Source organism: Ovis aries, chromosome 13, assembly GCF_016772045.2.
Source record: "Ovis aries strain OAR_USU_Benz2616 breed Rambouillet chromosome 13, ARS-UI_Ramb_v3.0, whole genome shotgun sequence".
In the NCBI taxonomy this organism is placed as follows: Eukaryota; Metazoa; Chordata; class Mammalia; order Artiodactyla; family Bovidae; genus Ovis; species Ovis aries.
Window position 1 is genome coordinate 46,452,668 of NC_056066.1, and position 14,426 is coordinate 46,467,093.

General features: G+C 40.1%; 1 protein-coding gene across 35 annotated transcripts in view; it reads right to left on the reverse strand.

The window, feature by feature from the left end:
• Positions 1–14,426, reverse strand: part of ZMYND11 (zinc finger MYND-type containing 11) — a 74,763-nt gene that overhangs the window by 17,388 nt on the left and 42,949 nt on the right. For 23 of the 35 annotated variants that reach the window (XM_042229729.2, XM_042229727.2, XM_015099710.4 and 20 more), the window contains one exon: positions 13,322–13,483. The exons of 10 other annotated variants lie outside the window; for them this stretch is intronic. In XM_042229729.2, the coding sequence (XP_042085663.1) occupies positions 13,322–13,483 (162 nt within the window). Of the gene's footprint in view, positions 1–13,321; positions 13,484–13,946; positions 14,043–14,426 lie in introns of those variants that run through there. 2 more of the 35 variants (XM_027976817.3, XM_060397605.1) reach the window with 2 other exon arrangements.

Below are 14,426 nucleotides of genomic sequence, written 5' to 3' on the forward strand. Positions count from 1 at the left end.
ACAACAAATGCTTCCAGGGAGTTCCCTAGTGGCCTCATGGTTAGGATTCCGGGCTTTCACTGCCATGGCCCGGGTTCCATCCCTGGCTGGGGAACAGATCTTGCAAGCCAAAGACAGACAAACCCAATGCTTCCAACTGCATGCTCTGTCCTGCTCACTCTGAAGTATTTCAGGAGCACTAACACTGCTGATCCCAAACATCACCCGGATCATTAAATCACACATCTGTATATAAGTTCAGGTGTGACAGCAACCTACATCAGATCAGAAGTCTTGTCATACTGATACTACTTGTGGGATCTGTGTTCTTTTAATAGGTAACACAATATTCACGGGAAAACACAGAACCAGCATTGTATGCAGTGCTGAAATATTACTAAATGCTCACTAACATGTGCCAGACTGAGCAGGGTCAGAAGAGTCTCCATTCATGGTCTCCCACTGAATAACTCAAGCTCAACCAGGTAAGGAGTGCCCCTGAGGTCGACGCCCACCACTGTGGGCAGTCTGCATCACTGGAGAGACCGCCAGGGAAGGGGTGCTCACTGCAGCACCCACAACCAGGCTGCCGGGTCTCCAGAGTGGCTGTGTGCTCCACAAGTTCACAGGAATGCATTTCTCTCCTCTCCACACTCTCAACATCAACCGATGAAGGCTTTCACTGTGAGTCAGAACCCAACCCCTTTTGATTTAGAGCCTCAGAAAATAAAGCAGTTCAGTGTTTCTCTATGGGTGAGATTTATGCAGTGCTAGAACCAGAGTGTCTCTACAGGCATACCTCGCTATATTGCCCTTCGCAGACACTGTGCATTTTACAAACTGAAGGTTGTGGCAACCCTGTGTTGAGCAAGCCTGTCAGGGCCCTTTTTCCAACAGCATTTGCTCACTTTGTCACTTAAAGCTTAGATGATGGTTAGCAGTTTTTGTGATAAAGTACTTTTAAATTAAGGTAGTTACCTCTTCTGACATAATGCTACTGCATATTAACAGACTACAGTTCAGTGTAAACACAGCTTTTATGTCCATTGGGAAACCAACAAATGTGTGCAGCTCACTTGATTGTGATATTCTCTCCACTGTTGTGGTCTGGAACCAAACTTGCAGTATCTCCGAGGTATGCCTGTATAAGGGCTTCCCCATAAAGAACCCACCTGCCAATACAGGAGATGTGGGTTTGATCCCTGGGTCAGAAAGATCCCCTGGAAGAGGAAATGGAAACCCAATCTACTATTCCTTCCTGGAGAATCTCATGGACAGAGGAGCATGGTGGGGTGGGGGTGGGGTGGCTATAGTCCAGGGGTCGCAAGAGTCAGATACAACCTAGCAACTAAACCACCACATGCCTGTACATCCTTACCAGCTTGCTCTTCCTTTGAAACAAAATTCTGAACTTTTTCAAACAGTAGGGAAAACCCTATTTCACTTGGCTTAAGTTTAGGTAACTGTGCATTATTATATTGTTCCTGTAATTCCTTTGCTTAAATAAAGGTCTATTTTCAGTTACTATTTCCTTTCCAAAGAGAATCTACAAAATAGGTGGATATTACATGCTCTCAGAATGCTTTTACTTTGGTTTCACCTGTTTAAACATTTTCAGATTAACTGCTAATTACGATAACCAAGTGCAGCAACATTTCTTTTAGGGAAGACTCCAAATGTATAGAATTCAGGTCGAGGGCCTTAATTTAAAAAACTAAATGATAATTTAGAGGACAAAAATCTAATTGTTGTATCGTGTTTAAATTTGCTTAGGTAAGGTGCTAGAGTGTCTCTCCTCTCCAGTGTGCAATCAAAGTGGTAGCACACGCTTGCAAGAGTGACTATTCCAGCAAAAAAAATGAAACGTGACCCATGCCCACCCTTCACAGCTCCAACTCTGGTAAAATATTACCACCTCAGAAAGTCTGTTCCTGTTTTATAAAGTGCTGCCTAGATTCAGGCATCCCACTCGAGTGCTCACCACCTCTGGCTGTGCATTAGAACTGCCTGGCAAAGCCTTGAAAAATGGCCTGCATCCATTTATACACAGTTCTGGGCCAAGCCTGACTTAGATCTGATGGAAACTGACGAGAGTGGTGTCCGTCTGGTGTGGGCGGCACTCAGTGTTACGTCAGTGGGACTTGGGTCCACAGCTTTGTGTGTGTCTATCTCTCAAGTGACACATGCAAGACTTGTGCAAATCACTGTGCTGTAAATTCTACCCCCAAGGGAAAGTGTTACCCCGAGCTGCTGTCACTAGTTTACAGGGAGCCTGGGCACCGGCAGTCCCCAGAGCACAGGTGCTTCTCACGGGCGGTCCTAACTGAGCGCCACTGCGAGCCCCACGCGGGAGGCCGCTCCGCACAGGCGCAGGCGGCGGCCACCCAACCCCTGCTGCTGCCCCAAAGGAGCCGAGAGGCAGGGCCGCCAAGCTGCACCTAGAGCTTCTCTGTCCACTGGCTCACAGCGGCAGAAAGGCATCTTTCTGACATTTTAACTATTTCTTGGTTCTTCTCACTTTACATATTGGAAGCTTCACTGACTCTTGCTGTATAGGAGTCAATAAAAGAAGCTTCATATCAAAAGAGGATCATTTTGCTGCAAGCCTCTATGTTAACTCTATGTTAACTTGTTTAATGTTTTACTTGCTGCTCAATACATCTTTTCTGGAGACAAATACGGGATTCTACTGAAGATGCAGGGCAATGACACTGGTTGACTGGTTGGCAGGTGAAGAGCCACCAGGACCTCATGCAGCTCCTGGTGTATTCAGGAGCTGGGGGTCCACTTCCCACACATGCAGCTGAGGAGCTTGTGCCAAGAAGGCAGGCAACTAAAAGAGAAGACCAGAACATGTGCACAGCCTCTTACAACAATCTGTAGGCACAGAACATTTCTCATGTTTTCACATTTGCTAAATTCTTTGGCTTACTTTGTAACACTTTCTGGTTATAATTTAAAGATTTAGTATTTCACAAAAGACATCAATAGCACACACAGTTCTGTCCAGGGCTGCACCCTAAGACTTCTGAAGAATTCTTAGGTAACGTGCTGTGAGCTGGCTTCCATGATATTCACACCAGAGTCAGTGCCTATTGGCCAAACCAGAACATTGATATGCCTTGAGAAAAAGCCACTATAACGGAAATTAAAGGAGTAGCTTCTAGGGTAAACACAATCCTGTCTGTAACACAACTAAGCAGACAGCTCTTGACAAAAGGGGAGAAAAACAAAAAATAATGCTGCATGAAACCTGCAGATTATCTCAGATCCAATTTTTTTCTGAGGCTTTGAAGAACCACACCTATCCTCCACCAGCAGACCTCAGGACTCTTCATAAAGGGGCAGCTCAGGATCCATCAGAGTGAAGTCCAGGATGTTTTGGTAACTGCTCTTACCACCCAACTTCGGTCAATATCTACAGATAACAAAGAGTGGAACTTTTTATTACACACCCAAAGCTGCTGCAGCCATCATTAGAAGACAGCAACCTGTGGCTGAAGCTGTCACAAAGGGGGCAACACACCCACTAACCTAAGATGGGCATAGGTGCATACCATTTCCCTGAGGGGCTGTGTCCCTAGAAGGGAAAAATAACAGAAAATCTCGAGTATCTTCTTAAGAATTCTTAAGCCAGTTACAGTAACTGCTGGATTATAGCAAATCAGATGCACCAGGTATATCACAGACCAAAGCACAAGTGGAATAATTCAGCCAAACTCAGTGCCTTACAGTGTTTTTGGCTGGAAGAGGGCAGGAACAAGTTTTGGTCCTGTCAAGGTTCATCCATAGCTGATTATTGATAACAATGCCCAAGCACCATTATTTGAAGGAACATTTAGGACTGAATGGTCTGGAGCTTCCAGTGTGCCCTAGAAATACAGTACTTCAAGAGCAGAAACCTACTTTAGCAGAGAATTAACGTCTGTGAATACCACTTCTGAATACCAAGTATCCGAGAGAGAGAAAGAGAGAGAAGTGTAAAATCAGAAATCCACGCATCTTCTTCTTAGATACACATTTGTGCTGTGCACCTCACAAAACCCAAGCTTCCAAGTCTGTTACCAACAAGGGCTTCCCAAGACCCAGAATGTTCTTCCCATAGCAAGCTGGACCAGAGGCAGGAAAGTTTCTGTCAGGGCCTCATGGGGACTATTTTAGGCTTTGCAGACATTCAGTTGCTGGCTGTCTTGACCACTCAGCCCTGCCACTGTGGTGAGAAAACAGCTATAAATAATGTATGCCTTCCATGAGCAGGACTGTGTTCCAAGAAAGCGTGTGGATACTGAAATTTTCATTTCTTATAATTTTCACAAGTCACAAAATATTATTTCTCTTTTGACTCCTTCCCCCACCATTTAAACATATAAAACCCACTGGCATGAGCAGTACAGCCTGATGTGCCCGTGGGCCATGGTCTGCCAACCTCTGGGCTGTGAGCTTTGTGACAGCAGGCCCATGATGGTCTAGTCCAGCACTCTTTGGCGCATCCGGGGTCTTGTACAGTATCCATCACGTAGTAAATACTCAATAAATACTAGCTGAACTGAACTAACGGCCATCATTACTGACCAACCTCACTGCCTATGAGAAAAACATTTCACATAATTGAATTCAACAATACAAGATATCCTTCCAAATTCTTACTCACATCCTGACCACTATAAACCACTATGTTAACTTGTGCTGTGCTCCCCATTTCACTGTCACCTGAATACAGCTGAGGGCCCCTAACAACCAGAGGCTCGCCTGACATGAGGTACCTGTGGGCAGGCTGACTCCTGCGCCTCCACCCAGGACATGTCCTAACAAGCGCGTCCAGGGACTCTGCTACCACGGTCTCTGGAGCTCACTGGAGAAACACTACTCTGCATGTAAATTACCTCCAGTGTTTGAGGAATTAAGATGTTCCAAGCTCTCCTCTATAACCATCTGTAATAAATGAATCACAACGGCTTTTAACCGCACATAAATTGCCTCTTACAGTATTCTCTGTAACCACTTGTAATGCTGGAATATAAAAGAATCAAAGAACTTATAAGAAACCCACTATTTAAGACTAACGGTAGAGCTGGTCTGGTGGGAATGGCCCCAAGCCCTGCCATTTCTCCTCTGTAGCACTGTGCCCAGCAGCCCATCAGTGACAATCACTTTCTAGGACAGTTTTCTAAAAACACACCTATGTTCAGTTTTGCTCACCTCCAGCACAAACACACAGAAACTAACTCTCCATTGTAAGGACAGAAGAGTGGAACCCACACCCACCATCGGCACCAGGACAAGAACTTGGCTAAACGCCTGCGCATTCAGAGTACATGACCCCCTATAGCTCCATCCTATGTCTCCCACGATCAGGCCAGCAACAATCATTTGCACTTGAGTTTCTGGCAAGTTTTTTGGGGTTTTCTTCTTTAAACTTAAGTTAAAGGAACTTTAAGTATAAAAACCTCCCCTTGGCTGTCACCAATCTGCCTTCTTATTCACAGGTAAGAGCTGAATGTGGAGGATCATTCAAAACTTAAGTTAAAGGAACTTTAAGTATAAAAGCCTCCCCTCGGCTGTCACCAATCTGCCTTCTTGTTCACAGGTAAGAGCTGAATGTGGAGGATCATTCAAACCACAAAGGCAGTCTTGAGGTGGATTCTCGGAGTGCACTGGCAAACGTGACTGTGCTCTCAGGCACTCTGCTTCGTGAGAAGCTGTTCCTATAGAATCACTAATGCACCGGTTTCCAGACTTGTTCACACAGACTTACAGAACAGCACTGGATGCTACTTCAGTTGTGTCTATATTTATTAATTTTTACAAAGTCGGCTCTTTGCTCTCTGACTGAGGTTGGGAGCTTTTGGCTAGATTCACATGATATAATCAGCTTTGCATCACCCAGTCTAGGGTGATTTACTAGCTATTAAAGTACAGTCTCAAATCAATTCCACAAGCCATACAACTGACTGTACTGTGAACATGTGGTATTCCTATATACACTACACCCACACAAAAACTGCTAGAACACTAGATCTACCGAGATGGCTGCTATGTTATTTCTACTGTGTCAGGAGTTTAATTGTTCAGGATTAAGTGTACTTTTGGGGGTGACTGTCAGCTCTTCTGCACGACGTTACAGGGATTTAGGAAGACGAAAGGGACATTCAGGAAAAGTTTACAGAACACAGGCTGTGTCTACTTGTTCCTTCCCTCATCTGTCAACACTGGTCTGTAAATAAAGAACAAGATTCAAAGGCACAGGGAGGATGGATTCCTCATGTAGTTAAGTCTCTCCTGCCTCTTCTGAGAACAACTCACACAACTTTGTTTCGGAATCACAGAATGTGTATCACACAGTCTCTGCTCAATGAAGCTGACAACCAGCCAACAATACTACTACCTGCCCACCCCCTACTCCTTCCCCTCCTGCTTCAACACCTGCAGAGACAATAAAAGGAAATTGTGTGCACTTTGTACACATTTTCAGTACATCAATGCTACAAACACTAAACAAGCCTTCTATTTATCTAGATTAAGTTGTAACCATCTTGATGTAGGAACCAGCCCAAGTAATTACCTCTTTAGTCCCCTACAGCTAAAAATAAAAGATAAAATTCACCTAAGATTCTAAAAAAGCCACTAAAATGATGTATCACCAAGACAAAATGCACCCCAAACAATTCACACTGGCATCCAACCCTTTCTGACTATGTAACTTGTTAATTTAGTGTGACAAGGCAATGTGGGGATACATGGATTTTTCCTTTCTTGCTTGGTCCAGGTAGTTTCATAAAGAGATTATATAACAATACATAAGGGTTTTACAATTTCATATCCTAGATCCAATTTTAAAATTCCTTTACTTTTTCCTCTAGTAAGCCTAGACTGAATAGCAAAACTGCCTTATAAAGTAATTGGTTCAGACACAGACCTTTTTAAAAAATTAATTTTCTACCTTTTTGAGTATATAAATACAATCCAATTGTCTTAAAAAAATGTAAAAAAAAACTGATTAATGTTCATTTGTAACTTTTAATACTATGACTGTCTACAACATAATTTTTTTTAAAAAGTGTTTCTCCTATTTTATCTAAACATGAAATCTCCACTCCAGAATTGATAATATATATCTTATTAAAGGTAAAGGTACTTACTTTCAGGGTGAAAATATTAATAAATTTCCCACATTAAGAAAGGAAGACTAAGCAGAAAGCAAGAACATTACAGTTCTGCAGTAGTTACATAAAGCATATATGTTTCAAAATATTTTCTTTTAGCATTCTGTCCTGTTTCATTCTGAATACATTAAATGAGAATTCTCCTTAATTTTGAAATTTAAAAAACTATACTGCTTACATACCCAAAAGAATGAAAAATTAATTCAGAAGTAAAGTTTTATCTCCAGTTTCAAGAAACAGCTTTCATCATGAATCTCAGTACAAATGACTCAAATATAACTTACCCAGAGCTGAGTTAACATTGACCAGTCAGTATGTACCCATGGTGATGTCCTAACAGAGACTTACTCTTGGTTTAGTTTTAGCAAACCAGTTAAATTCCTTCATTTTCAGTAGCTATTTAATGATTATACTGTACCTCATGTGAAAAAAATATACAGTACCTGGGGCTTAACACCAACTTTCAGTTAACTTTAAATGCTCTCTGTAGACTTCTTTCTGTATATCTATTAAGTTTCCTGTAAACAGACCTATTTGTTCTCAATTTTAAAGAGAAGCTGCAGCAGTAGGTAGACTGCAGGGATCATTTCTACTAGTCCCTCCCCTCTTTGCATCCTCTTAGATGCCGAGGAGTCAGGGATCAGAAAACCAGGAGCTGCAAACCTGGGAGAGCTTCTCAGATTAGATGTAGAACCAAAGTGTTCTTAAATAAGTAAAATTTTCCCATATGCATTCATTTTCTTCTCTGCATTTTCTAGTGTTTCTGTATTTTGTTAACAGGCTAAGTTAATTCTCCATACTCTTTGTATATTAATGCAAATCTTAAAATTTGTGACCCTAAACAGGGGAAAATACCATATGAAACATTTGTAGGCAGATGAAAATTTTATAAAAGTTTGTAAAGATATACTGGGATAATACATCCCTTATCCAATTCCCTGAATGGCACTTTTTCTTTTGTAAATTAGGTTGCATAGATAGATCACGATAAGTGTGTCATAAAAGGGATGAAAAGTGAACCAAAGATATTGAGGGTATAAACAGTAACACAATATTTTTATGCTATAATGAGACAAAACTACAATGCATAAAGTAAACAAGCTACAAGCGTATACAGTACAACACAGGAAACAGAGCCAATATTTATAATAACTAAATGAAGTATAATCTCTAGAAATTATGACTCACTATGTTGCACACCTAAACTCTACAATACTGTCCATCGACTACACCTCAATAATAAAAATGTCCCAACTTAAAAAAAAACAAAAACAAACTTTGGATAGATTTCACTGGAGCAGCATAGAGGACCAAATGTGGAAGAGGAGGTGGGACGCTCACCGCAGCCCATCCCTCTAGTGAGGAGAGGAGACGCCCCCATGGCCACCCCCTCTGGTGCTTCCCACCTGCTCACAGTTCAGAGCTCTACACTCTGCTCCCTAGTGACAGATTTTAGTCCAAACATAAAATTTTCATTTATTTGAATCTGAAAGGAGCAGAAGCATGAATCTGCAACTCCCCAAAGTTGTAAAGAAATTCATTTATATAAGGAACACTGACATATTAAAAGAGGATGTGGGAAACAGGGGCCTATTTTCAAAATACTACTGTATCAGGATCATTAACCTGGAAAGTGCCAACTATTTTGCTGTTCTTTTCCCCTGCATTTCGTATTCTGATTTTTAGGAACACACAGCACTATCAAGTATTCCAGCCATCAGTCTGTGCACTGCACATCACGGAACACACACCGTAACTGGCACAGCACGATGCAGGGCTTGCCCATGACCTGCTATGGAGCAGAGGGCAGCAAGGCAGAATCTGCTCTATATCCTTCCTCTAGAGCTCCTTCAAGGCAGAACTGTGGCATCACGGGGAGAACAAAAGCCAGGCCACTCATGTTTCTCTTGCAGTAGTTACCACAGGCATTCAGATTTGCATTTATAACACTGCATTGCCTAGTATAGTAAAAAGCCGTAAGTCACACTGCCAAACTGAAAACCAGTGCCTGGGTCTCCGTACCACATTCAAGCACTCACGAGACATGCCAGTGGCTCCCACTGGACAGCACAGGGAGAACATTCCATGCCCACAGAAAGTTACTGCTACCAGTAACTATGACCTAAAAGGCAACGTGGTGCCAATCTAGAGAGTGGTTTTAGGGTTTCCTATAAGACGTCACCTCGCCCATGCATTAAAAAACCCAAGCAGATATCATTCAAAAGTATGAGTACCAGTAGGGCTGGAGACCAGCAAGTGTACAGTGCATGTGCACACACACAAAACATACACATGCACACACACAACTCAGACATTCACACACACAGGCACATTCCCCCGCAGACATCTACTGCAGACACGTATGCGTTCAGGCACACACACACAGGCCTGCCTTCTGCAACTACAGCGTCGAGCAGCAAATGGCTGTAACTTTGAAGCTGTGCAAATGAGAATGAAGGGACATTAAAGTGAGATATCCCTCTGGAGCCTGTCACTGGTAGCAAAAAGCTGGAAAATAATTTCAGTGTTGGTATAAACGGGTTTGATCTTCTGACAAACAACTTGGTAATTTTTATCACAGACTGAAATGTGCCTATCTTCAAGAATTCTGTTTCAGTGAATTTAACTTGTAAAGGCAATCAAACAGACCTGCATAGACATGTATAACTTAATTCTTTTTTTAGAAAAGTAAAATCGACATTTTGTTTTAAAGATACAACCTTTAAGCAAATATAATTTTTAAAACAATTTTCATTTAGAAGTTAATGGTTTCTCTTTTTTCCTGAAAATAATAAAATTCAATATTACTTAAAATTCAAATAACATCTAACAAAATATAAACTTCATTTTCATACAGAAATAATGATGAGAAGAGTGCTCTTCCAGATGGAATGGGTCATGACCTTGGAACGGAGGTGCTGGAGTCCCCACCATCCCTCTGCCCCGGACAGGTGAGTTTCAGTCGCTGTTGCTGGTCAGACAGCACAGGAGACAGCGCCCCAGACAGCACATGGACACAACGTATATGCATCAATGGAAACCTTTCACATCGCAGAAAAAAGGTGTCTGGGTCACTGCTGAGTAGAAGCAAGCCAGCTGCCATCAGCAGTGTACCTAATCCATGGGTCCACCCAGTTACACAGATGGAGTGTGCACTCACAGAGGTCTGTGAGCACATTCACAAAGATGGAGTGTACACACACACAGGTCTGTGAGCACTTCCACACAGGTAGAGTGTGCATACATACACAGGTCTGTGAGCACACTCACCTGTGATGTGGTAGCACTGCTGAGATTGTTTTTCTTCTTTATCCCCTATAATTTTGAATTTTTAAAAACTTTTTAAAAAGGAATTTAAAACTTTTTTCCAATTAATAGGAATGCTTGGTATCACAAGTGTGAAACTGGATATAAGTTGAAGTTTTTCAAAGCAAAATGCTAACCTGATATTCAAAGGTACATTACAATAACTATCTATTGTATTTGTAAAGGAATAGATTAACTGTTGTTTAGAAAGGCAGATATTTCAAAGAAATATCCTCAGGGTTCTGAGATTCTTGAGATTATTATGAAAATTGAAAAAACTATTTTAAACTGAGAAAAATTCCCATCACTGCCTTCTTAAAATATTTTGGAATTTGTCAGACATATGAGATAAAAGTTGTTCAACAAGCTGAAGTGAATCTGCTAACACAGCTGACAGCTGGTTGAGAAATAATATATTCAATGCTGTAAGGGGCAGAGGTTACATAAAACAAAAGTCTTCTGACCAGTATAAAGTATTAAAAATATTTTTATCTTCAAATTTAGATGCAGTGACTGGCTTCCATCCACTACTTTTACCTGTACTGAAATTTGGCCCTGGTATTTTATCTTAAAAATTCCTCATTAGTAAATCTAATTACTATACATTCTTTCTAGACTTTAATTAAAAATGAAAATAGAGGCTGACATGGAACCATAATTTTTAAGTTTCAGTCTATAGCCTTGGTTCTCTTAGTTCAAGAAAATTTAAATCTGGTCCATCACTCTCAAGTTAGATTATTAAAAAACTGCTTTACTTGAAGTCTTGACATACTGTTTAAACAAATATATCAAGCCAATACCAATCAAAAATGATATTTTAAATTGCATTAGAATCTCAAGTTTATTATTATCCCTTTTCTCGGGAAAGAAACTGTTAGTACTTTTCTTTTTCCTGAACATAACAATTTAAAAAATAGAACAGATCTAACATAGAAATAACTATTTCTTTGGAATTTTTAAAGCTCAAGCTAAACTCACCAACCCCAACAAAAACACAGGCTTTTTGAGTCTAAGCAAAGAGCTGCTCGGTCTGTGAAAGGAATCTGAGTTCCAGTGTTTTACTGACTCATAGCATCATTTCAGTAAGCATAATTACATCACAGTGTGAGAATATCTAGGCTGACAGAGACAAAAAAACCAAAGGGAAGAACACAAAGGCAGGATGGGATTGGCTAAACTCCCCTTCGGCTATCATGTTTCTGTGAGCCAGCAACCCACTGAAGCTTAAAGTTTTCATCTTATCAGTAAACAGCAGAGCAAACATGTAGAAGGTGGAATCTGACAACTTGATAGTGAATTCTGACAGGAAAAGCATTACACATTCTCTTCAAAAGTTTAAGTGTTAAACTTCAACTCTTAATGTAAGGAATATAAAATACCTACCATAAAGTTTAACCCATCCTCAAAACTCCCAGTGTTTTTACTTGAATTCTTTACTATGAGATAGGAGCTAATTATCAGATATTACAAAGTAAAGACTCAGGAGTGTCCAGAACTGTACTTCCTAAGTCCCTGAGCCTCTATGTTTTGATCAGTGTCCTCACCTCTTTTATATTTTTACTACCTTAATACTTTTGTTCTTCAGATGTAATTAATTCTTTACTTCCTCTAGTGTAAAGTGTTAGTGAAAACTATTTACTTGTAAAACACAAATCCATGAGAGTAAATTGTGGGACACTGGTACAGCTCCATACTGATTTACTGTAGCCTTCAAATTCTTGCAGGCCTCTAGAGAAGGCCCACACCCTGAGGCTTGATACTGATCTGTTCAGACCTAAAGGTTTATCACTAATTATCTAGCGTTTAGGCATCTGATTACATGTCATCATAACACATGTATTTAAAATGCTATACCAACAGTCTTCTGTCTGCCTACTAAACAAGTACAGTAGGGCTGCTAAGAAACATACTCAGGTAACACAAAGCCACAGTCACTAAAAGACGACTAGAAGGGACATTGCAGTTTGCTCATCATGCTGGCAAATGAACCAGATGATCTTTGGCTGGCATCAAAGAGGAGATAAACACATAACTTTTTTGAAGAAGAAATGAATATTTAAGTTATACAAGTACTATAAAACATGTTCACAAACAGAACCCATGAGTAATCTCGGCAATTTGCATGATTCCGAGTATATTAACAATAGTTAAGTACAAAACAATACAAGTTCCAATCAAATAATTCCTGACTGATCACCATCAAGGCCATACATCACGTGGTACCTAGGCATCGCGATTACTCACACATACACACACACACCACATCGGCAGCCAACAAGCACAATCATGTACACTTTTCAACAGGGAAATAATATGAATGAAAATAATCGTGGGAAGTACCTATTTTACCTACCAGACTATTTCACTTTGGAGAATTCTTGATATACAACTGTCCCATCCCTCCACCCTCCAAAGAAAAGAAATAAACCCATGACATGACAAAAAAATAAAGGCAACATTACATGGATATAAAATGGAAAGTAGATACAGAACTTTTCTGACAATGTGCCTTTTGCTACCTGTGTTTTCTGAGCAGCCAAGAGGACTGACTGAACAGACCTTGGTATGGGACAGTGGTTCTTGATTCCCAAAGCCTGTCCATTAAAGGAGTCACACAATTCAGAGGGAATTGTAAAAAGAAGAGAGTATATTTTTACATGATTCAAACTTTCTAAAATCCATACCCTGAGTATGTGTTCTGCGATATTCATTTATGAGTGTTCTATGTTCATTAACCATCATTTCAGTAGATAACCCCCACCCTCCAGTACTTTATCCATTAACCTGGCAAGACCACCTGGGATATCTTTGTGCAGCTATTATCAATGAATTCCAACCCTCTGACCAGCACATTAAAGCTCATAGGTACTCACCCTGCAAACTGGGCACTGCCAGTGACTACTGCTGTCTCTAAGCCTGTACTCATCAGACAAACACTTGGAATGATACACACGAAAACACAGGTCACATATCAACACCTCTCCAGGCAAATGGCATTCAAAACAATACCAGTCATGATTTTCTGTTTCCCAGTCCTACAAAAAATACAAAATAATTTCGTATGACATTTTGTCAATATCTGCAATGACTAAGAACAAAATTGAAACTAAAGTCCATCAGAAGTTAGGCATTATAAACAATTTTAAACATTTACTGTGTTAAAACAAGAGGGAAAAATACCTAGAAATTTGCTTCTTTCAATTTTCAATTCTCTCCTAAACATATTTATTTTCAGAAATATCTTAAGGTGATCTGATAACAAAACCAGTCCAAAATGAAGTAAGCCCAAAGCCAATACAACTTCTAACATTATCTTTCAGTTTTTATAGAATCTATGGGATAATTTCTTCAGTAAATGGAATACCCCAAAGCAACATCTATAACTTAGTATTTCAAATAAACAAACCTCTGTTTTGTCCTGATTTTCTTTAAAGAAATATACTAAGTACTTAGCATACTTTGGAAACGGAGAGAATAGTAATAAATGGTGATGCTCACTATTCTTATCTTCTCATCCATGGTATTGGATGCTTTATTGAAAATAATCATTAATCAGAATGTCCATGTTCTGATAGGTTGTCAAATTTTCAGGGTCTGTTGAATTTGGAAAAATAAATTGAAAATGTGAAAACTAAAGGTTTAATCACATTCTCCAAAGGACATTACCACCAAAAAAAAAAAAAAAGGAAGCTGGCTTATTTTCTTATTGGGACTATTCCTGGAAATAAAAGACCATAACAGGTGTTCAACATTTTCTTTGTTACACTTTTTTTTCTGTACAGCCAGTACCATTTAAACACAAACAGGAGACCAGTGTAACTTCCCTTAATTTGGAATTCATTCTTCATAAATATCACTCTTAGCATATATCAAAAAACACCCCCATTAAGAGTGATGGATTAATTCTCAACCTTCTCTTGCAGATGTGGTAGTTGAATGAATAAGGGTTAAACCCACAGTTAGTATTATCAAGGCCAT